This window comes from Lithobates pipiens, unplaced genomic scaffold (assembly GCF_037356315.1).
Source record: "Lithobates pipiens isolate NorthernLeopardFrog02 unplaced genomic scaffold, aLitPip1_a1.2 Scaffold_10, whole genome shotgun sequence".
Lineage (NCBI taxonomy): Eukaryota > Metazoa > Chordata > Amphibia > Anura > Ranidae > Lithobates > Lithobates pipiens.
Window position 1 is genome coordinate 21,261,112 of NW_027507686.1, and position 24,950 is coordinate 21,286,061.

A 24,950-nucleotide genomic window follows, 5' to 3' on the forward strand; every position below is an offset into this window, starting at 1 on the left:
ATCCACCCCCCTTCTAAGGCCCCCCCTTTTTTTATAAGACCAGGAGGTATCCACCCCCTTCTAAGGCCCCCCCTTTTTTTTTATAAGACCAGGAGGTATCCACCCCCTTCTAAGGCCCCCCCTTTTTTTTATAAGACCAGGAGGTATCCACCCCCCTTCTAAGGCCCCCCTTTTTTTTTATAAGACCAGGAGGTAGCCACCCCCTTCTAAGGCCCCCCCTTTTTATATAAGACCAGGAGGTAGCCACCCCCCTTCTAAGGCCCCCCCTTTTTATATAAGACCAGGAGGTAGCCACCCCCCTTCTAAGGCCCCCCTTTTTTTATAAGACCAGGAGGTATCCACCCCCCTTCTAAGGCCCCCCTTTTTTTTATAAGACCAGGAGGTATCCACCCCCCTTCTAAGGCCCCCCCCTTTTTTATAAGACCAGGAGGTATCCACCCCCTTCTAAGGCCCCCCCCCTTTTTTTATAAGACCAGGAGGTATCCACCCCCCTTCCAAGGCCCCCCCTTTTTTTATAAGACCAGGAGGTATCCACCCCCCTTCTAAGGCCCCCCTTTTTTATATAAGACCAGGAGGTAGCCACCCCCCTTCTAAGGCCCCCCCTTTTTTTATAAGACCAGGAGGTATCCACCCCCTTCTAAAGCCCCCCCCCCCTTTTTTATATAAGACCAGGAGGTATCCACCCCCCCCCCATCTAAAGCCCACCTTTTTTTTATTATTAAAACCAGGAGGTATCCATCCCCCTTCTAAAGGCCCCCCTTTTTATAAAACCAGGAGGTATCCACCACCCCCCCCCCCTTTTACAAGACCGGGAGTATCACAATCCTACCCCCCGACAATATGGGTCTCTAGAGCTGACTCCCCGGTCCCTCTGTCCACAGGTCGGTGTTCAGGCCCTCCCTCGGTCTCCCCTCCCCCTCCCCACAGGCCGGTCTCCGGCGCCCCCTGACTCACCTTCTTCAGCTCGTTCTCGGTGGCGCCGGGCTGCACCCCGAGCAGGTCGTACAGTTTGGTGTCGGCGACGTTAGCCATGTCCAGGGGGGAGGCGGAGCGGGCTGTGTTGTTCCTAGGTTATGGCGGGGGGGACGGGAAGAAGGAGAGAGACCCGGGGGAACGAGGACAGAAAGAGGCCGGAAACCAGGACGGCGACGTCACGTAACCCATGTGACCGGCTGACGTCACCGAGGCCCCGCCCAGCCCCTGGCAGCATTCCTCATCCCTTCCTTGTTTACTACTACAGGGAGGGCTGAGGGGGCGCTGTAGGCCTCAGAGAGTCATGTCAGCCTCTGAGTGGTCTGGGAAGAGGGGATGACAGGCTGGGACTTGTACTGACCATATAGGAAATGTTTGTATACAATATGGAAGTAATACATCACACTGCCAACAAAGCTATGAGTTTATAACAAACGATATAACTTGACCTGTGGAAAATTTACCCCCCCTTCATAACCAGGCCATTTTTTGCGATACGGCACTGCGTTATTTTAACTGACAATTGCACGGTCGTGCAACGTTGTACACAAATAAAATTCATGTCCCTTTTCCGCCACAAATAGAGTTCTCTTTTGGTGGTATTTGATCACCTCTGCGGTTTTTATTTTTTGCACTATAAATAAAAAAATAAATATATATTTTTTTCTTTCTGCTATAAAACCTATTCAATAAAAAAATGTAAAAAAATCGAATTTCTTCATCAATATAGGGTAGGGAGGCCGCCACCTGTGCCGTACTGCTTCAATCGGTGACATTCGTTAGTCCAATGTCTGAAAATCTGGGCGTGACAAATTTGCTTTGAATCTCGGAGCCAGCTATAAAAGTTAGGAGCCAGTTTTTTTTTTTTTTTTTTTTAACCACCCCCTTCCTGCCCAGGTAGGGTTGCCACCTGTCTGGGATTCACCTGGACAGTCCGGATTTTGAACCACTGGTCCAGGTTTCAGGCGGACTGAAACCCGGACATATTATTCAGATCGGGCTGTGGCTCCCCAAGTAACCAAGATAGTCACACACTAATCTGCTGCAGTCCAGGAGCCGTGGGCAGCTGTCTGGGGGGCAGGTTCGGCATCACTGGGGTGCAGGCTGATGATGTCAGCAAATTGGCCACACCCACGTTGTGTTGCGGCATGCTATGTGCACCTCATTACTACTCACCCAAAGGTGTCCCAGGCTGCTAAAGTGTTCGGGTTTGGCTTGAAGAAAAGGTGGCAACCCTATGCCAAGGCCAATTTGCAGCGTTCAGCGCTGTCACATTTTGAATGTCATGCTACACTGTAACCATGTGACATTTTTATCATTTTCTTCATACAAATAAAGCTTTCTTTTGGTGGTATTTAATCAGTGCTGTTTTTTTATATTTTACATAAAAAATTTAGTTTTTCTTAGTTTCTGTCAATAAATTTTGTAAATATGTAATTATTCTCCTTCGTTGATTTGCACTGATGAGGCTGCACTGATGGGCACTGATGAGGTTGCACTGATAAGGAGGCACTAATATGCCACACTTGTGGGCACTGATATGTAGCACTGATGCGCACTGATAGGTGGGATGGATAGGCAGCAATGAGGGGTAGCACTGATGGGCACTGAGGGGTGGCACTGATGGGCATTGATGGGCAGCACTGATAGGGAGCACTAGCATCACTAATGGGCACTGATTGGTGGCACATGTGGGCACTGATTAGGTGGCACTGATAAGGAGACACTAATGTGCCACACTTGTGGGCACTGATATGTAGCACTGATAGGTGGCACTGGTGGGCACCAATGTGTAGCACTTATGAGCACTGATATGTAGCACTGATAGGTGGCACTGATATGTAGCACTGATAAGCACTGATAGGTGGGACGGATAGGCAGCACCGAGGGGTGGCATTGATGGGCAGCACTGATAGTGAGCACTAACATCACTAATGGGCACTGATTGGTGGCACTTGTGGGCACTGATTGCTGGCACTGGTGGCGCTGTATTGTAATAAGGGCACTAGAGATCAGTGCCCTGATTACATGTCTGGATGTCCCCTGCGAGGAAATGCCGCTGATCAGCTCTCCTCACCACACACACTGTCAGCGTGAGCGATGAGAGCCTAGTACCGGCATCTCCTTGTTTACATGTGACCGGCTGTGATTGGACACAGCCGATCACAAAGTAAAGAGACGTGGCTCTTTACAGAGATCGGGGTCGCGCTGTGTCCTAGCAACATGGCGCGGCAGTGGTCGTCATGCTGCACGACCCCCGTGGGCGCGCGAGAGCGGTCGTTCTGAGATGATGTCATATGACGTCATCCCAGAATGAGAGCCGCAGTACCCCTTTGTCATTTGACGGTGGACGGGCGGCAAGCGGTTAACCAACAAAGCTTACGGGTAGAACATATAACATGTTCCCTAACGTGAACTTATCCTTTAATCACTTCAGCTCCGTAGGGTTTACCCTCCCTTTAAGACCAGACATTTTTTTGTGTTACTTTGACAAATTTTGCAGTCTTGCGATGCTCTTTGCAAATAAATTGATATTCTTTTTTTTTAAATGTAAAAAAACTAAAAAAATTTAAAAAAATTTAAAAAAATAAAAAAAACAAAAACAATATTTTTTACTTTATGCTATAAAACGTGCAATAAAAAAAGTAAAAAAAATTGAATTTCTTCTTCGATTTAGGCACATGTGTATTCTGCTTCATATTTTTGGTAAAAAATAAATCCCGATAAGCATATATTGAATGATTTGCATAAATGTTAATAGCACCTAAAAACCATGGTATAGATTTATGGAATTTCTATTTATTTTTCACTAGTATTGACGTCGATCAGAGACTTATAGCGGAACTGCGATAACACCCTTCAAACAAAAATCCACAGTTTTGTTGTCGGAAAGTCCGATCGTGTGTACGGGCATACTACAGCGATCGGTGCTAAATATTGCACTGTCCACATTTGGTGGTCCTGCCCTCCCCCCCGTGCCCCGACCTGGTGGGATTTTGGTCAAGGGTCTTTGGACTCCTGTCTACCCTCTGCCATGCATCCTTCCATAAGGACCTGAAACTTGCATTGCTCCATTGTCCAATCCCAGGCCTCTTCTCGCACAATAGCAAGGGCCTGGAAAGGCGGCTGTATCATTTCAGAGGTGAACAGTACCTTGACGACTCTAATGATCCATGAAAATAGGTACCAGTATCCTCCACGACATCCATGCCAGATTTCTCAGGGTATGGGCCCTGTGGTGGTCCTATACGTTTCCAACGCTTCACCCAACCAGCCTAGACCTTTCAAACGAATACGGCCGTGACCCCATCCCCAGCCTGGGGGAACTCCCCTTCTCTACCTCCTCTTTGTCTCTCTTCCTACCCCTTTCTTCTATTCCTGGGCCTCCTGCCCATTGCTTTGTCCCCTGTTGTGTTTTTTTTTTAATTTCTTTGTGCTGTGCTTAGTTTGGTTTGTTCAGATCATTTTCATGGACAGGTGCACTCCCCTGTCTTCCCCTGCCCCTGAGTCTGCAGGCTCCAGCATCTCATGTTGGCCTAGGCCTGAGGGTCACTGTTGGCTTTATAGTTTAAATCCTGTAGCACATTTTCGTTTATCTTCTTGTGTGAAACTCTGCATTACGATCCTGTTTATATCCCCTGTGTGGAAATTTAACACCTGGTTTTCTTTTGCATATCAATAAAAGCATTGTACCAGAAAAATATGCACTGTCACTGTAATAATGATACTGGCTTGGAGGGGGTTGACATCAGGGGCAATCAAAGGGTTAAATGTGTGCCTACCAGTGGTGCCTGGGAAATAAACAATCAAAGATCAATATGTATATATATATATATATATATATATATATATATATATATATATATATATATATATATATATGCATGCACAATTTTAAAGCGTGACAGGTTAGGTATCTATTTACAAAAATGTCGGATCTGAAAATATTCAGTAAATTACTAGCCTTGAGGATACAACAGTATTTGCCCTCTCTGATTCATCAAAGACCAAGTGGGATTTGTCCCAACAAGAGAATCAAGAGACAATACTATCAAGGCCTTAAACTTAATGCATATAGCCAACTCCACCGAGACCCCCTGTATATTTCTGGGAACAGATGCAGAAAAGGCTTTTGATCGGGTAGGGTGGGGGTTCATGTTCGCAGTACTCCGATATATAAAGCTAGGGGGGAAAATGATAGGCTGGATAGCAAGTTTGTATGAAAAACCTACAGCTCAAGTAAGAGTAAATGGAGTGGTATCTTCATCTTTCCCAATAACAAATGGGACCAGACAGGGATGTCCACTGTCCCCTTTGTTATTTGCGTTGACCCTTGAACCACTGCTATGCAGAGTAAGGCTTAACAGGGATATCCAAGGAAGAACCATAGGAGGAACTCATAATAAAGTGGCAGCATATGCAGATGATATGCTTTTTACAGTGACGAATCCGACAATTTCGCTCCCAAATTTATTTAAGGAAATTGAGACATATAGTATACTATCCCACTTTAAAATAAACTGCTCCAAGTCAGAAGCCTTAATGATAGCAGTCCCAGAGAAAATGACGAGATTAATAAAATTAAATTACAAATTTAACTGGACGGACCATGGCCTGAAATACTTGGGAATAATGATTGCAACAGACTTCAATAAAATATATGAATTAAATTTTGCACCAGTATTGAAGATGGTACGTGGATGCCTGGAGAGATGGCACAGGGGAATACATTCCTGGTTTGGAAGAAATAATATAATCAAGATGAATATTCTGCCAAAACTCCTGTACCTCCTCCAGGCAATTCCAATTCTAATACCAAGGAAATTTTTTAGAACTATACAAACATTATTTATGAAATTTATCTGGGCAGATAAACAACCAAGGATAGGGAGGACATTATTAACACTACCAAAGCAATACGGGGGACTGGCAACACCGGATATATATAAATACTACCAGGCAATACATCTAGGCAGACTGTTGGACTGGTGTCGACATGGAGACCAGAAAATATGGGTAAAATTAGAGCAAGCACAATGCAGGGAGCTACTACATAGAGCACCTTGGTGCTATAGAAATCTGACTTCGGATACGAAGCTACACCCTACAATAGGACCCACACTACAGATATGTTACAATCTCTTAGTTAAGAATAAGATATCGACACAGAACTCCCCTCTAGTCCCTATATTGGGTAATCCCCGATTTATACCAGGCATACAGAAAGGACCTTTTGACCTGATTAAAAAAGGAATATATCAAGCCTCGCATTTCATGAAAATAGGTAAATGGCCAACAATGCAGGAGATGATGGATAGAAAAGGCCCCTTTCAATTAGATTTCTGGCAGGCGGCACAACTAGGACATTTTTTAAGAACAGAGATAGTGCCAGAGTTATTAGACCGAGACTATATGCCATTTGAGAAACTCTGTATGGAAAAGGAACCAATCACACATGTAATTTCGAAAATGTACGCGTTATTGATTAAACCCGTAGAAAATTTTCAGCTACCCTTCTTTCGGAAGTGGGAATAAGATCTAGGAAGGACTTTCTCCGAGGAGCAGAAGAAAAATATGATACAATCTATTTTTAAAACAGCAACATGTACAAAACTACAAGAAACTAATTATAAAATTATTTCACAGTGGTACAGAACACCAGAAAAACTTCAAAAATATTTTCCTCATATATCAAATAAGTGTTGGAGGTGCCAGAAAAAAGTGGGAAATTTTCTACATATATTTTGGTCATGCCCAAAAATTGAGAAATACTGGAAGGACGTACGAGAGATTACTCAAAAATTTAGTGAAGTAGAAATACGGGAGAATCCAGCAGTATTCCTTCTGAACTTGTCAGGGACCTCAGGAAATATATATGGGAATTCCATCATGTGTCACTTGGTAAACACAGCCAAGTCATGTATAACACTTAGGTGGAAACAAACACAACCCTCTAGTGTGAGCATGTGGCTGAAGAAAGTTGAGGAGGTGAACAGGATGGAAGACCTAATATGGACAGCTAGGAAAAGAAGAAAAACCTACTTTGAAATATGGACACCATGGAATCTTTATGTCGCCTCGGAGGAGGGAAAGAGACAGATTGATGCGATCTAGGGGGGAGGAGGGGGAGATATAGGGGAAGGAGATGAGAACTTCCCCTCTCCCCCTCCTCCTCCCCTTCTTGTTCTGTGGGGGCTGAGGGGGGTGGTTTGGGGGGGGATTTTTTTTTTGGGGGTTTTTTTTTTGGGAGGGAGAAAAAATAAGGGTGGAAATAAAGGGGGGGGGGGAGACGAGAAATAAGAGGATAAAAATAAAACTCTGGCCTGGACGGGAATAGTACCAACCCAGGACCAGACATAGGGCATGTGGGACCGAGAGAGGAGCTTTTCCGACGTCGTCTCCATATATTACCATTAACTTAGCTTTCTTTTCCTTGAATTTATATATTACATTATAAAGGGAGTAAGAGGCTAAGGTAATAGAACGAACTGTTATGCTCTTTTTTCTTACTATGTATAAGTATGGAAATTCGATGTATGATACTCAGACTGTTTATGTAAAATTCCATTCTTGTTTATATGAAGGGGGAAAAAAAAGAAGGAAAAAATAAATAAAGAAATTGAAAAAAAACAAAAATGTGGGTATATATATTGTGTTTTGTTTTTTAAAAATTCATGCAGTATTATTTTTCCCCAAAAATTGTGCCTATAATGCCGCGTACACGCGATCAGACCAGAGTCCAGGGCTGGACTGGGACAAAAATTTGGCCCTGGACTTCATCCAGACCGGCCCACTCCAATTTTGCAAACACGCACAAAAAAACAGTATGCTGCGCACTTGACGTCATCACGGCCCGGCTAGACACATAGCAGGAGTATGCAAACTCAGAAGCCGACAGCACACTGCTGGTGATCTTTTATTTTCCAGCCCCCCCCCCCTCTACCCCCTGGTGTCCCCCTGTCACCTGCCCGAAGTCTTTTTGATCAACCGCAGTAATGAGAAGCTGCCAACTTCAAACAGGTTTAGGCCCCTTTCACACGGGACGGATCAGTAATGATGCGCCCCGTGATGATCCGCTCGCTCAGCGGGGATCGCTCCGTTGTGCCCGCTGAGCCGGCTGCGGACAGGGCGGTTTCCGCACACTGTGCTGGGACCGCCCTGTCAGCTCTCCGCTCTCCTCTATGGGGATCGGATGCGTACGGGCCGTCTGTCTGTGTTCATCCGATCCGCTCTGCAGACGGATAGAAAAATAGGATTTTCCTCCGTCTGCAGAATCGGACTGTTGCGGAGGCGGAGGAAATCGGGTGTCTGCGGATGTTCATCCGCAGACACCCGCTATCCCATAGGGATGAATGTATGCCCGTATTTCATCCGCAAGCGGATGGATGAAATACGGACATATGTGTGAAAGGGGCCTAACACAAACCCACAGATAAATTGAATATATAGCAAAGGATGTGATGCTAACCAAAATAACATAAAAAAAATCCATTTGGTGCAAATAATGATTCAAATAATACAAAAAATCCAACATAGCTAAAAGTGCATCAAACGTGTCAATTAATATTGAAATGTGCATAAAAAAAAAATTTTCAGCAAAAAATTCATATATAAACCATGCTTATAATTAAAACCATTTTATCCAAACTATGTCCTTGGTATTAAAGTGCAAAAAAAGGGGGGTTTTTAATAAGCATTTTTTATATGATTTTTTTGCTGAAAATATATCTCAAAGGATGTGTTGCTAAATAAAATAGCATAAAAAATCCATTTGGTGAAAATAATATGCAAAATCCAACATAGCTAAAAGTTCACCAAAAAAAAAAAAAAAAAAATATATATATATATATATAGCACATGGATATATATATATATATATATATATATATATATATATATCTATCCATGTGCTATATACAGTATTCAATGGGCCGGCCGGTTACCTGGATGGGTTCCTGCAGCACTGCCATCCTCCAGGCTCCCTCGTCTGCTCCGGGGACTTCTCTGCCTGTCGGCTGCTCACACGGCGGCCCCCGGCTCATTTAAACTCACAGCGTCCGTTACCGCGGGGGCTGCCGGAGATAGCCGAGTTTTGTTCGCTGAAGCGCTGTCGGAGAGGAGCAGGGCGGGGGAAGCCGAGCGGTGGCGGAAAAGGACGACTGTGGGCCGGAGGTGGCCGAAGATGTGTGCAATACTAGTGTTATGACTCATAACACTAGTATTGCACACATCTTCGGCCACCTCCGGCCCACAGTCGTCCTTTTCCGCCACCGCTCGGCTTCCCCCGCCCTGCTCCTCTCCGTCAGCGCTTCAGCGAACAAAACTCGGCTATCTTATGAGAGCGCCGAGTGGGGGCGGAATGAGCCGAAGTGCGCCGCGCTCGGAAGTACAGCGGGGCTCAAATGAATGGCTGTGCAAATAGCGCAGCCATTCATTCGGCTAGGCCAGGGGTGTCCAAACTTTTTTCAAAGAGGGCCAGATTTGATGAAGTGAACATGCTCGAGGGCTGACCATTTTGTCTGACATTCTTTAAACCATTAAAATTTGGTCTAAGTGTGTTCATCCGAGCACTGCCCAACAAGAATTCTCTTGCCTTTGTGCTGTGTGTGGTAAACAGATGAGCTCGGTGTGTTATTTGGATATACTGTATTTAATCGGCTTATACCACACACCTTAACTTTAAAAAGGAAGTCTCAGAAAAAAAAAAAATCTTACATTTTAAATAAAGACATGGGAAGCAAAATAAGGGTTAGTGCCCATCTGCAGCCCCCTGCATATTGCCATGAATGCAGCCTCCACCGTATTGCCATGAATGCAGCCCACACATTGCCATGAACGCAGCCCCCAGCGTATTGCCATGAATGCAGCCCCCAGTTTATTGCCATGAATGCAGCCCCCAGCTTATTGCCATGAATGCAGCCCCCAGTGTATTGCCATGAACGCAGCCCCCAGCGTATTGCCATGAACGCAGCCCCCAGCGTATTGCCATGAACGCAGCCCCCAGCGTATTGCCATGAACGCAGCCCCCAGCGTATTGCCATGAACGCAGCCCCCAGCGTATTGCCATGAACGCAGCCCCCAGCGTATTGCCATGAACGCAGCCCCCAGCGTATTGCCATGAACGCAGCCCCCAGCGTATTGCCATGAACGCAGCCCCCAGCGTATTGCCATGAACGCAGCCCCCAGCGTATTGCCATGAACGCAGCCCCTAGCGTATTGCCATGAACGCAGCCCCCAGCGTATTGCCATGAACGCAGCCCCCAGCGTATTGCCATGAACGCAGCCCCCAGCGTATTGCCATGAACGCAGCCCCCAGCGTATTGTCATGAACGCAGCCCCCAGCGTATTGTCATGAACGCTGCCCCCAGCTTATTGCCATGAACGCAGCCCCCAGCGTATTGCCATGAACGCAGCCCCCAGCGTATTGCCATGAACGCAGCCCCCAGCGTATTGCCATGAACGCAGCCCCCAGCGTATTGCCATGAACGCAGCCCCCAGCGTATTGCCATGAACGCAGCCCCCAGCGTATTGCCATGAACGCAGCCCCCAGTGTATTGCCATGAACGCAGCCTCCAGCGTATTGCCATGAATGCAGCCCACACATTGCCATGAATGCAGCCCCCATATTGCCATGAATGCAGCCCCCATATTGCCATGAATGCAGCCCCCATATTGCCATGAATGCAGCCCCCATATTGCCATGAATACAGACTCACCATTGCCATCAGTGCAGCCTGATTCACATCCTCTGCAGCCTTGGAGAAGACAGGGAGGGGGGCGGAATGAGTGCCGACAGACATACAGGAGAAACTCCTGTTTCTATCGACGGCCTCTTTAATTGAAAGTCCCGCCTCCTGTGATGGACAAAACGGTTGTCCAATGGCAGCGTAGGACGGGACTTCCTTTTACACAGGACGTTGTCCTGTATCCACGGCACTCGTCCCGCCCCCTCCATGGCAGCCAGCATATCTATCTTTTGTGGCCCCCGGCGATCGGGGATTCGTTGGGGGCCACAAAAGATATATATGTGAACATGACCAGACAGGCCTCCCGAAACTGGAACGCGGGCCGCGATTGGCCCGCGGGCCGCGATTGGCCCGCGGGCCGGACTTTGGACATGCCTGGGCTAGGCTGTCACTGAAACCGGCCCACTGAGCCATCGGCCCACCGGGAATCTCCCGGTAGTCCCGATGGCCAGTACATGCCTGCCAGAGTCCGCCGGACAATCCGCCCATGTGTGGGCTCCAGTGGACTTTTTTTTTCCCAAAAGTCCGGCGGACTTAGAAAGTAGTTTTGACTCAAAAATTGCATCCTCTGGGACTGTGACATCATAAGGGGCGGGGACATCACCCGGCGATGTCCCTATATAAGTCGCCACACACCGCGTCCCTGTCATTGCGGCCAGAGAGAGCATCGAGTCAACATCTCAAGGAAGAAGAAGAACAAGAAGAAGAGAAGGCGGCGGTGATAGAAGACCCGGCCACTGCTAGTAAAAGAGCTGGAAGAAGGCGCGGAGGCCCGGCAAGAAGAACCAAAGAGGGGAACAAGACCCCCGAAGTCGGAAGAAGAGGCAGCGGCGACAGAAGACCGGGCCACCGGCTAAAGGAAGAAAGCGGAGGCCCGGCAAGAAGAACCGAAGAGGGGGACAAGACCCCGAAGAGGGGGACAAGACCCCCGAAGTCAGAAGAAGACCCCTGGGTGGGCGACGAAGAAGAAAGCCGGACTCCTCCACTAGTAAAAGAGCTATCAGAAGATAGCGGAGGAGTCCGGCGAGAAGACCCCCCAAGACGGAAGAAGACCCCTGGAGCTATGCAATAAATTATTTTAAACCCTTGTGTGGTGTTTTTGTTTTACTTTTTTTTCACCAGGTGAATGGGTAGGGGTACATTGTACCCCATACTCATTCACAAAGTGTGGGGGGCAGGTATCTGGGGGCCCCCTTATTAAAGAGGGATTCCGATAAGCCCCCTGCCCGCAGACCCTGACAACCAACGACCAGGGTTGTCGGGAAGAGGCCCTTGTCCTCATCAACATGGGGACAAGGTGCTTTGGGGTGGGGGGGAGCACGGCCCCCCTTCCCCAAAGCCCTCCCATCTTGAGGGCACGCGGCCTGGTATGGTAAGTCCGGTTGTGTGTGGGCAGGTCCGCTCGTTCATGCGATTTGTCTGCCAGACTAAGCCCTTGTAGACACGGTCGGACATTCCGACAACCAAATCCGTCGGATTTTGTCCGAAACTGTTGCATACACACAGTCAGACAAAGTTGTCAGAAAATCCAATCGTACTTAACGTAATGATGTTATTTCGTTAGGACGGGACTACGTTCAGGCTAGTAGCCAATAGCTTTGGTCTAGGAATTTGATCTGAGCATGCGTGGCACTTTGTCCGATCGGAATTCTCTACAAATGATCGGACAAAGTCCGATCGGATCATGTTGTCGGAAAATTTTATAGCCCAGCTGGAAAACTTGGTCCATCGGATACTCTGACGGAAACAGTCCGATGGAGCCCACACACTGTCGGTTTATCCGACAACACGGTCCTATCGGACATTGTCCATCGGAATGTCCGACCGTGTGTACAAGGGCTTAGTCCACCAGATAGTCTGATCGTGTGTACGCGGCATTAGGCTGCTGCGCAAATACCTTGTGACATAAAAAATTGCAACGATTTCTGCTATAAAAAAAATATTAAATGTTTGGGGTTATAAGTAATTTTCTATCAGAAAATACGGATTTTAACTTGTAAACAAAAAGTGTCAGAAAAGGCCTGGTCAGCAAGTGATTATTAAAGCAGATTTTTTTTATTAACAAAACAAAAAAAAAATAACATGTTATACTTATCTGCTCTGTGTAATGGTTTTGCACAGAGCAGCACTGATCCTCTTCTTTTTTGGGTCCTTTGCCGGCGCTCCTGGCTTCTTCCCTTCGAACAGTGCTCCCAGAAAAAAGCCTCTTTCCCTGGGGGCAATGCTGCATGAACGCTCCCGAGCCGCTGCTTTATGCGTCCATAAGACGTCCCCCCCTCGCTTTCTCCTCGTTGGCTCACTGGCTGTGATTGACAGCAGTGGGAGCCAACGAGCACTCGCTGTTGTCTCAGCCAATGAGGAGAGGGAGTCCTGGGACAGCCGAGTCTCTCGTGCACATTGCTGGGCTGAAAATAAAAAATCTTCAGCTTTTACAACCACTTTAAGGCATTTTTTAAAATTTTGGTAACGGACAAAAATCGCAGGTTGCTAAGCCAGGAGAATAAGGTGGTTGGACAACTCATAATGCATGAAATGTTCACCATAAGACTGTTGTAACAGAGCTAAAGTTTTACTCGCACTTTTGTAGATTTTCACACCAAATTTTATGTTAATCTGCTGCTCCAGATTTCTGACGCTCATTTTCCACCAACAGCACAATGCACACGCGTTTTCTTTCTTCTACAACTCTGTAAAGATTAAGTCCACTGGTCTACGACCCAGGCGAGTGCAAGTTATGTCGCGTACACACGACCGGACTTTCCAGCAGAAAAGGTCAGACAGTCTTTCGAAGGCGTTACGATGGACTTCCGAACTAACGGAGTGGCCCACACACGAACAGACTAAAGTCCGTTCGAAAGTCTGTTAATTTTGAATGTACAAGGGGACTAGAAAAGGTAGTTCAATAGCAAGTAGCCAATAGCTGCCCTTGCGTTGTAATTGGTCCGTCAGACCAGCATACAGACGAACGGTTTTCCCGATAGGAATTGAGTCAGTCGGACAGATTTGAAAAATGTTCTATTTCTAGGTCCGTCTGATTCTTTTAAAGAAAGACAATCGGACTATACCACACACGATCGGACTATCCCACAGAATGATTTCGTCTGACCTAGTCTGCCGGAAAGTCTGGTCGCATGTACGCGGCATTAGAACAGAATATACTCAAGTACGAATGGCTGTGTGACTCACCACCATAGTGCTATGCAGCAGGCTTTCCTTGAATTAAATTGTCACACTTCATACTTTAAACTAAGAAAGGGTAGGAGGTTTTTTAACCACTTAAGGACCAAGCCTCTTTCTGAGATTTGCTGTTTATAAGTTAAAAACGTTTTTTTATTTTGCTAGAAAATTACTTAGAACCCCCAAACATTTCCTTTCCTAACACCAAATGGCGGTCGTTGCAATACTTTCTGTCACCCTGTGCAACATTCTTATAAGCGCACTTTTTTGGGGAAAAATACACTTTATTTTAATTAAAGAATCAAGCGACAGTAAAGTTAGCCAAATTTATCTTTGTGAAAGATAATGTTACGCCGAGTAAATTGATACCCAACATGTCACGCTTCAAAATTACGCCACCTGCTTGTGGAATGGCAACAAAATCTCCATAGGCATTGTTTAAAAAATTCTACAGGTTGCATGTTTTGAATTACAGAGGAGGTCTAGGGATAGAATTATTACTCTCGCTCTACCGATCTCCGCCATAACTCACATGTGTGGTTTGCACACCATTTCTCTTTCATTCATTGAGGGACACAGCTCCTTTAAATCTTGACCGTAGGGTTATCACACCAACTTCAGGAGAGGACTAGGCAGAATGTGTAACACATGTAAAAACAGCAAGACTGCATAGTTCCACCCAGGGGGCAGTTCCTCTGGCTATAACCCCTCAGCCCGCTTCCTGCAGCTCAGTTTTTTCTGCCTAGTGTAGGAGAAGGTCCTGGCTACCTGAGGGAACCATTGGTCCTGGGAATTTTTTGATTTTTTCCACAAGATGTTTATCCTGTGATCTTCTATCAACAGCCGGCTGGGTGACAGGCTGGATAATCTAGATCCTTGTAGTCTCCCCAGCCTGGCCATCGAGCGTAAGTAGGCCCTAGCTACGCACTGGGTCAGCCACGACATGCCCCTTCTGCTCCAGGGGCGGCCAGTGAGCTATATGCTCTGGGGGGCACACATATGACCGAGCTACTGCTGTGTCACAGTGTGCCGTGGCCAGCAGCCACCCCGTACTGCTCGGGTGATGGGTCTGTGATAGAAGACGTCCAGTTATTCTGACCGGATGGGTAAGTACAGCTCTCCTTGCCTCGGCAGGATAGAGCAGCTCGGCATTCCCTGGGAGGTTGATTAGGGGGTCTCTCACTCTCCCTTTCCTCTCTCCCTATCCCTTTTTTCCCTCCTCCCCCTGTGGGGGCCGCTGCATGGCTGGGCATGAGGTGCGGTGTATGTACCTGGGCTGGGGGTCCTCCGGGGGGGCTCTGTACCTTGGCAGCGGCTGCGCTGGCCTTTTGGGTCAGTTCGTTATCTTTCTGCCCCTTTTCTCTGTGTCTGAGGTGCCTGTGTAAAATTTACCTCAGAATGTGCTGGCGCCATTTTCTCAGCGCCTGCCACCATTTTCCTGTAGTTTCTATGCAGCCATTTTTAGAGGTTCAGCGGCCATTTTCTTGGTGTTTTCCATATGAAAACGACCGGCGGCCATATTCTTGTAGCCTCAGTGTGGTTTTTAACTCCAGTGCTGGCTCGTTTTACCTCAGAACAGCGTGGTTTTTCACTCTGGGCACCTGTGATTGGACACAGAACACAGCAGTCAGCGGCAGCACAGCGCAGCACTCGGTCAGGGTGGTGAATCCTGCGGTTGGGCCCCTCAGTTTGTGTTATTATCGACTGTTTATGCCTTCCCCCCACTCAAACTTCTACCACGTCTGCTTTGCAGAGTGGTGGCCGAGGAAATTCTGGTGATTTTGATTGCCTCACATTGGCCTCTGCATTCGTGTTACGCCGACATAGTACGAATGGTGGCGGATGTTCCTTGGCGGCTGCCGATGCGGGAGGACCTTCTGTTGCAAGGTCCAAAACTTCATCCTGCTTTACCATCACTGACTTTGATGGCATGGCTGTTGAAAGCCAGGTGCTAAGAGACTGAGGTCTGTTGGATTCGGTGATCTCCACTATGCTGAGGGCACGGAAGTCATCTTCTCTGAAGATTTATCATCGCATGTGGAAGGTCTACATCTCCATGTGTGAGGAGATGGGGTGGCGTTTGCATACATGTTCAGTTTCCAGGATCCTGCTGTTTTTGCAACGAGGAGTCAACCAGAAACTTGCCTTAAGAACCATTAAGGAGCAGATTTCAGCGACCCTTGGCAACTCATTCATTGATGAGTACATTTGTTCAGGGGGTCCAACGTGTGGCCCCTCCAGTTCGGCCACCGCTGCCTCTGGGGGATTTGAATCTGGTGCTTTCGGTGCTTCAGAAACCACCGTTTGAGAACATTAGGGAGATCCCCTTATTGACACTCACTCAGAAAGTAGTCTTTCTAGTGGCTATTACACCTGCTAGGAGGGTTTCTGAGTTGGCGGCCTTGTCATGCAAGTCTCCCTACTTGGTTCTTCACAAGGATAAGGCGGTGGTGCGCCCAAAGCCTTAGTTTCTTCCAAAGGTTGTTTCGGCTTTTCATCTAAATGAGGACATTGTGCTTCCGTCCTTATGTCCTCGGCTGTCACATCCCAAAGAGGTTGCTTTACATTCCTTGGAAGTGGTCCGGGCTCTGCGGGTGCATCTGTCTGCTATGGCTCCTATTCGGAGGTCGAACTCACTGTTTGCATCAGTGGCTGGTCCGAAGAAGGGCCTGGCGGTCTTGTTGGCCACCATTTCTCGGTGGATCAGACAGCCTTTCCTGTCATGGCACATTCTACTATGTTAATTGGTGCCTCTTGGGCTTTCCGACATCAAGCGTCGGGGACGTCCCTAAGGTCAAGATGAAGATGCTGTGTCCGTCAATAAACGAAAGAGAAAATAAGATTTTTGTACTCACCGTAAAATCCTTTTCTCTGAAGTTCATTGATGGACACAGCACCCACCCCTCCTATTGATGAAGATGAAGATGCTGTGTCCGTCAGTGAACTTCAGAGAAAAGGATTTTACGGTGAGTACAAAAATCCTATTTTGTCATTTAAAAAAAAATGGTCCTTTAAGAGCTATGGGTGGAAGTGACGTTTTGACGTCTCTTCCGCCCTGCAATGGTATGGAGACGGGTGGGGGCCATCTTCCCCTCACTAGTCTCAATGTCAGGCTAGGGAAAGGATCCAATCGCCTTCGCTGCCGACAGCTCCATTAAGCGGCAGAGGGGGCCCCTCTCCCACCACCGATAAAAGCGATCTCGCAGCGATTCCACCTCAGAGACCACTGTAATATTGAAGCGGACCGCCCTCTGAAGAAGAAGATAACGGAGTTATGGCAGCTAACCTCTTCAAAGTTCCGATGTATAACGAAGGTGGGCGGTCCGCAAGTGGTTAAAGTGGGAGTAAACTCCCATGCATGACTTTTAGCTATACAATGCCTTGAAAAAATATTTAATACCCCTTGAAATGTTCCACATTTTGTCATATTACAAACAAAAACGTAATTGTATTTTATTGGGATTTTATGTGATAGACCAGGGGTAGGAAACCCAGGGCCCTCAGCTGTTGCAGAACTACAAGTCCCATCATGCCTCTGGGAGTAATTGTAACTTCCAGCCTTGCAATGCCTCATGGGAAAAGGTAGTTCCACAACAGCTGGAGGGCCCGAGGTTGCCAACACCTGTGATAGACCAACACAAAGTGGCACATAATTGTGAAGTGGAAGGAAAATGATAAATGGTTTTCAAGATTTTTTACAAATAAATATGTGAAAAGAGTGGGGTGCGTTTGTATTCAGCCCCCTTTACTCTGATACCCCTAACTAGAATCTAGTGGAACCAATTGCCTTCAGAAGTCACCTAATTAGTAAATAGAGTCCACCTGTGTGCAATTTAACCCTTCCATGCCTAAGCCTATTTCTGACATTTAATGTTTACAAGTTAAAATCCGTATTTTTTTCTAGAAAATTACCTTTCCCAAACATTATATATGTATATTTTTATCAGAGAATCTAGAGAATAAAATGGCGATTGTTGCAATATTTTATGTCACACTGTATTTGTGCAGCGGTGTTTTAAAAGCAACTTTTTGGGAAAGGGGACACCTTCATGAATTTAAAAAACAAAACAAACAGTAAAGTTAGCCCAATTTTTTTGTATAATGTGAAAGATGATGTTACGCCGAGTAAATAGATACCAAACATGTCACAACGCTTTATTATTTTTTTTACAGTTACTAGGTTGGAGTTACAGAGGAGGTGCTAGAATTATTGCTCTCGCTCTGACGATCGCGGCGATACCTCACATGTGATTTGAACACCGCGGCTTCCTTATGCGTTTTGTTTGCTGTGCGAGCTCGTGGAGACGGGGCGCTTTTAAAATATATTTTTTTCTTTCTTATTTATTTATTTTTATATTATTTAATGTTTTTTTTAAGTTTTCATCACTTTTATTGCTGTCACAAGGAATGTACACATCCCTTGTGACAGTAATAGGTGGTGACAGGTAAGGATGAGCTCCAGCGTGTTCGCATGCTCCACGCGCAGAGCTTGCCAGAAAGTCGGCGCAGCGCTGCGCTAATCACAGGCAGTGAGACATTGCCCTGATGCGCGGCTACAAAGATCGGGAAATGTCTCACTGCCTGTGATTAGCGCAGCGCTGCGCCGACTTCCTGGCGGGCTCCGCACGTAGAGCATACGAACACGCCTGAGCTCATCCCTAGTGACATGTACTCTTTATGGAGGGATCGGGGGTCTAAAAGACCTCCGATCCCTCCTTTGCACTTCAAAGTATTCAGGTCGCCGTTTTCGGCAATCTTGAATACTGTATATTTTTTAACAACCAGCACCATTGGCAGCTGAGTAAACAGGAAGTGACGTTGTGCCGTCAATTCTGTGTTTACAATCAGGAGACTGGAATGAAGCCACTTCCGGCTTCGTGCCAGTCTGTCCCTAGCCGCCACAAGTGGCGGATCATGGGTCGGTGGGACAGGAGGCCTGGTCAGAGCGGCGGGAGGCGGCGGGAGGGGGGGATGTCCCCTCCCGCTCCTCCGGGATAACAATCGAGCGGCTTTCAGCTGCATCGGTTGTTATCCCTGGAAAGCCGATCGCCCGCTCTAAAAAACAGTACAGCTGCGGGCATCATCCCGGTATAACCCCCGAAAGCTGAGGCTGCATATCTGCGTACGCTCGGCAGGAAGGGGTTAATATCAGTATAAATAAAGCTGCTCTGTAAAGTCCACTGAGGTTTGTTAGAGAACCTTAGTGAACAAACAGCATCATGAAGGCCAAGGAACACACCAGACAGGTCAGGGATAAAGTTCTCCTAGCAACTCTGCGCGATTGCCGTGCTACGCGCCCCCCTCCCCCCCAGGTGCAGATGAGAGCAGCCGTTCTGGGAGGCCGTCATATGACGTCCACCCAGAACGAGAGCCGCGCCACCCAACCATCATTTGACGGCTGGCAGGCGGGAAGTGGTTAATAGTCACAAGTAGAAAATGAATAGGTTACTAAAGTCATGAAAATTCTCGTACGACAGAAGAAAAAAAAGAAGTGATGTCATTGCGTTGTAATGCATTTGCATTGTATTTTCAGATGACAACTGTACTGAATAAACTAAAATCGTACGATCTGTTATCGTACGAGGAAAATTTTTGTGCTTGTCCGATCTAATAATATCGGCTGAATTGATCGGCTTTCGAAAAGCTCTGTACTAACGATCCGATTATCGTACGATCGCGTTGAAGCGATATTTTCCGATTTTCGGATCATGTGTATGGGCCATAAGCGTTATCAGAAGGAGAGATATCAACAGCCCCGCCGCCCTGTGTTGTCTCCATACAGGTCAACACCACAAACATGATAGGATTTAGTGACTCTCTTATCTTTGCTATTAACCACTTGCTTACTGGGCACTTAAACCCCCCTCAGTCCCAGACCAATTTTCAGCTTTCAGCGCTGATGCACTTTGAATGACAATTACGCGGGCATACAACACTGTACCCAAATGAAATTTTTATCATTTTTTTCCCACAAATAGAGCTTTCTTTTGGTGGTATTTAGTTACAGCTCGGAGTTTTATTTTTTGCTAAACAAACAAAAAAAGATGCAAAAAAAAAAAAAAAAAATCATGTTTTAATAGTTTGTTATAAAATTTTGCAAACGGGTCATTTTTCTCCTTCATTGAAGTGCGCTGATTAGGCGGCACTGATGGCTGCATTGGTGGGCACTGATGGGCTGCATTGGTGGGCACTGATAGGCTGCACTGGTGGGCACTGATAGGCATAGTTAAGGCGGTACTGATGGGCAAAGATGGGCACAGATAAGATGGCATGGATGGGTGGCACGGATAAGTGGCACGGATGGGTGGCACGGATGGGCACTGATAGGTACCACTGATAGATGGGACTGATGGGCACTGATAGGTGGCACTGATAGGTGGCTCTGATAGGTGGCACTGCTGGGCACTGATGGGCGGCACTGCTGGGCACTGATGGGCGGCACTGCTGGGCACTGATGGGCGGCACTGGGGTGCAGCACCTTTGAGGCAGATTGTGGGCACTGTGGGTGGCACTGTTGGTGGCACTGCTGGATGGCACTGTGGGTGGCATTGTGGGTGGCACTGTGGGTGGCACTGTGGGCACTATGGGCACTGATGGGGGGCACTTACTTTTATTCAGGATGGCACTGCGGTGGGCAGGTGGGCACTGGCAGGGGGCAGGTGGTCAGCTGTATTGCTGGCCGTGATCGGGACCGATGTCCCGATCACGGCCGCCGGTGATCGGCTTTTTTTTTCTCTCCTTGCGCTGTCAGCGCGAGGAGGAATAATAGCCGATTACCGGCTCCGTTCTATCACATGATCAGCTGTCATTGGCTGACAGCTGATCACGTGATAAGGGGTCGGGATCGACCCCTTGCACGGATCGGTGATCAGGCGAGTCTCACGGACTCGCCGATCACAGAGCGCGCCGCGCGCGCCCCTCAGGGGGCGCGCAGGCCGCTCGTATCCGGGACGACGTCAATAGACGTCGTCCCGGAAAAGTAGATCCGCGCTAATGCCGTCATTTGGCAATAGCGCGGATCTGAAGTGGTTAAAAAAAAAGGTTTTGGTGATTTGTGTGTATTTTGTAGTACCGGATCCTGTATGTATGTAGTATATTTATATGATGTTTATGTGAGATGTCGCAGTTTATAGCACTCTGCAGGGAAGCGGCATCATCTTAAGCAGCCAGTGTCACCGTGGCAACCATTCATCACTAGAAACAGAGACTTGTTTTCCTCTCCAGCCATTATTATATTGCCTCCTAAACACACACATTATCTAGGTGATGTGATTATTCCAATACTGTGTACAGCAGCCGGCTTCCTATGTACATACAGAACCTGTCCTTATCCACAGAACCCCAAATATACGCCTGTAGACATGAGCGCTTCATTTCATTCCCAATTTTTTTTCGTTATTCAGATTATCCGAATTACATTATTAACAAATTTTAACAAATGCAAAATAATTAAAAAAAACAAAGTTTGAAATCGAATAGTTTTCTAATCAAATTTCCCAAAGAGAATAAACTAGAATAGAAAACAAAGGGAATAGAATACAAAACAATATAATAAAATAGAATAGAAAATAAAAGAATAGTATATAATAGAGTAAAACACAACACAATTGAAAACAAAAGGAATAGAATACAAAACAATATAATAGAATATAATAGAAAATACAAGAACAGAATATAATAGAGTAAAACAGAACACAATAGAAAATAAAAGAATAGAAAAAAATTGAATAGAAAAAAAAGGTACAGAATAGAAAATAAAAGAATAGAATATAATACAGTAAAACAGAACACAATAGAAAATAAAATAATAGAATATAATACAGTAAAACAGAACACAATATAAAATATAAGAATAGAAAAAAAAAGTACAGAATAGAAAATAAAAGAATAGAATATAATAGAGTAAAACAGAACACAATATAAAATAAAAGCATAGAAAAAAAAGATAAAAAATAGAAAATAAAAGAATAGAATATAATAGAGTAAAACAGAACACAATATAAAATAAAAGCATAGAAGAAAAAAAGATACAGAATAGAAAATAAAAGAGCTCACACCACAAAAACGCACTCCAGATCCGTTCCGGATGCGTGTTTTTGATGCATTCCGGTGTGTTTTTGATGTGTTTCCGGATGCATTCCAGGTGCTTTTTTTTCCTACTTTTTTCGGGCCAGTTCACACCATAGAAACGCAGTCTGGATGCATTCCAGATGCTTTTCTGCATGTGCGTTCCAGATGCGTTCCAGTGTGTATTTGATGCTTTTTTGTTGCTTTTTGATGCAGTCCAGTGCATTTTTCCTCCTCTTTTTCTTAAATTTAAATAAAAACATGTTTGTTCCAGTGCGTTTTTGGTGCGTTTAGGTGCATTCCAGTGCGTTTTTGATGCTTTTTACAGTGTTCCAGTACAGTCCAGGGCAGGAAAAATGCAGCATGTTCTACTTTTTTTCTGGAACTGAAACGCACTGGAACTGCAAGCACTGGTGTGAATTCTTCTATTTCTGTATGTGGATGATGGCACCGTAATTATTTTAACCACTTGCCCACCACAATATGTACTGTATATATATACGTTGCGGCTGCAAGTGGTTTACCGGAGTTATGGCTGAAGCTATAACCCCCGTACAGTTTTTTTCAGCAGATGGCCAACTTTCTCATGAAACTGGTCTGATTGGCTCATCGGTCCAGGCTGAAAGAAAAAAATAAATAAAAATGAAAGTAAAAGATCAAAAACATAAAACATGGGATCCGGTGGGACCAGGGGGGCGGTAAACTGTCAGTGGGTAAGTGAGCGAGCGGGCCAGTCGGCCGGTGAGCGGGCTTGCTGGCTAGCCAGTGAGTTGTCGGGCAGGGGGAGCAGAGAGATGACATCATCTCTCACTGCCTGCCCTACATCACTGCAATTCTGCCCTCACTGTGCAGCCGCGGGCAACAGATATTACACCATCTCTCTGTTGCCTGGCTTCACTCTGGGACACAGCAATTCACAATCCGCAATGTACAGCAGGTGACAATCCACAACATACGGCAGGAGACAATCCATAACATGTGGCAGGTGACGTGGCAAGAAGTGACAGTCCGCAATGTGTGGCAAGTGTTGAGGCAAGTGACAATCCACAACATGTGGCAGGTGACATCGTGGCAAGGGACAATCTGTAATGTTTGACAGGTGTTGTGGCAAGTGACAATCCACAATGTGTGGCAGGTGACAATCCACAAAGCGTGGTAGGTGATGTGGCAAGTTACAATCCACAACGTGTGTCAGGTGACGTGGCAAGTGACAATCCGCAACTTATAGCAGGTGTCGTGGCAAGTGATAATCCACAACATGTGGCAGGTGACACGGCAAGTGACAATCCGCAATGTGTGGCAGGTGACAATCCACGTTTGGCAGGTGACGTGGCAAGTGACAATCTGCAATGTGTGGCTGATAACAATCCACAATGTGTGGCAGGTGATGTGGCAAGTGACAATCCGCAACATGTGGCAGGTGACGTGGCAAGTGAAAATCTGCAACGTGTGGCAGGTGACGTGGCAAGTGACAATCCACAATGTGTGGCAGGTGACATGACAAGTGACAATCCGCAACATGTGGCAGGTGACATTGTGGCAAGTGAAAATCCGCAATGTGTGACAGGTGACGTTGTGGCAAGTGACAATCTGCAACGTGTGGCAGGTGACATTGTGGCAAGTGACAATCTGCAAAATCCGCAATGTGTGACAGGTGACGTTGTGGCAAGTGACAATCTGCAACGTGTGGCAGGTGACATTGTGGCAAGTGACAATCTGCAACGTGTGGCAGGTGACATTGTGGCAAGTGACAATCTGCAACGTGTGGCAGGTGACATTGTGATAAGTGACAATCTGTAATGCGTGGCAGGTGACAATATGGCAAGTGACAATCTGCAACGTGTGGCAGGTGACGTTGTGGCAAGTGACAATCTGCAACGCTTGGCAGGTTATGTTGTGGCAAGTGACAATCTGCAATGCGTGGCAGGTGACGTTGTGGCAAGTGACAATCTGCAATGTGTGGCAGGTGACGTTGTGGCAAGTGACAATCTGCAATGTGTGGCAGGTGACGTTGTGGCAAGTGACAATCTGCAACGCGTGGCAAGTTACATTATGGCAAGTGACAATCTGCAATGCGTAGCAAGTGACGTTGTGGCAAGTTACAATCTGCAACGCGTGGCAGGTTACGTTGTAGCAAATGACAATCTGCAATGTGTGGCAGGTGACGTTGTGGCAAGTGACAATCTGCAACGCGTGGCAAGTTACATTATGGCAAGTGACAATCTGCAATGCGTAGCAAGTGACGTTGTGGCAAGTTACAATCTGCAACGCGTGGCAGGTGACGTTGTGGCAAGTGACAGTCTGCAACGCGTGGCAGGTTACGTTGTGGCAAGTGACAATCTGCAATGCGTGGCAGGTGACGTTGTGGCAAGTGACAATCAGCAACGTGTGGCAGGTGACGTTGTGGCAAGTGACAATCTGCAACGTGTGGCAGGTGACGCTATGGTAAGTGACAATCTGCAACGTGTGGCAGGTGACATTGTGGCAAGTGACAATCTGCAATGTGTGGCAGGTGACGTTGTGGCAAGTGACAATCTACAATGTGTGGCAGGTGACATTGTGGCAAGTGACAGTCTGCAATGTGTGGCAGGTGACATTGTGGCAAGTGACAATCTGCAATGTGTGGCAGGTGACGTTGTGGCAAGTGACAATCTACAATGTGTGGCAGGTGACATTGTGGCAAGTGACAGTCTGCAATGTGTGGCAGGTGACATTGTGGCAAGTGACAATCTGCAACCTGTGGCAGGTGACGATGTGGCAAGTGACAATCAGCAACGTGTGGCAGGTGACGTTGTGGCAAGTGACAATCTGCAATGTGTGGCAGGTGACGTTGTGGCAAGTGACAATCTGCAATGCGTGTCAGATGACATTGTGGCAATTGACAATCTGCAACCTGTGGCAGGTGATGATGTGGCAAGTGACAATCTGCAATGCGTCGCAGGTGACGTTGTGGCAAGTGACAATCCGCAACGTGTGGCAGGTGACATG

General features: G+C 46.6%; 1 protein-coding gene across 1 annotated transcript in view; it reads right to left on the bottom strand.

Annotated features, from left to right (window-relative positions):
• The window catches only part of DNAJA2 (DnaJ heat shock protein family (Hsp40) member A2), a 29,981-nt gene extending 28,819 nt beyond the window's left edge, over positions 1-1,162 (bottom strand). Inside the window, exon 1 of the mRNA XM_077452494.1 lies at positions 955-1,162. Coding sequence (XP_077308620.1) covers positions 955-1,032 — 78 coding nt within the window. The 5' untranslated portion in view covers positions 1,033-1,162. The remainder of the gene's footprint in view (positions 1-954) is intronic.
• Positions 1,163-24,950: the final 23,788 nt, after the last annotated feature.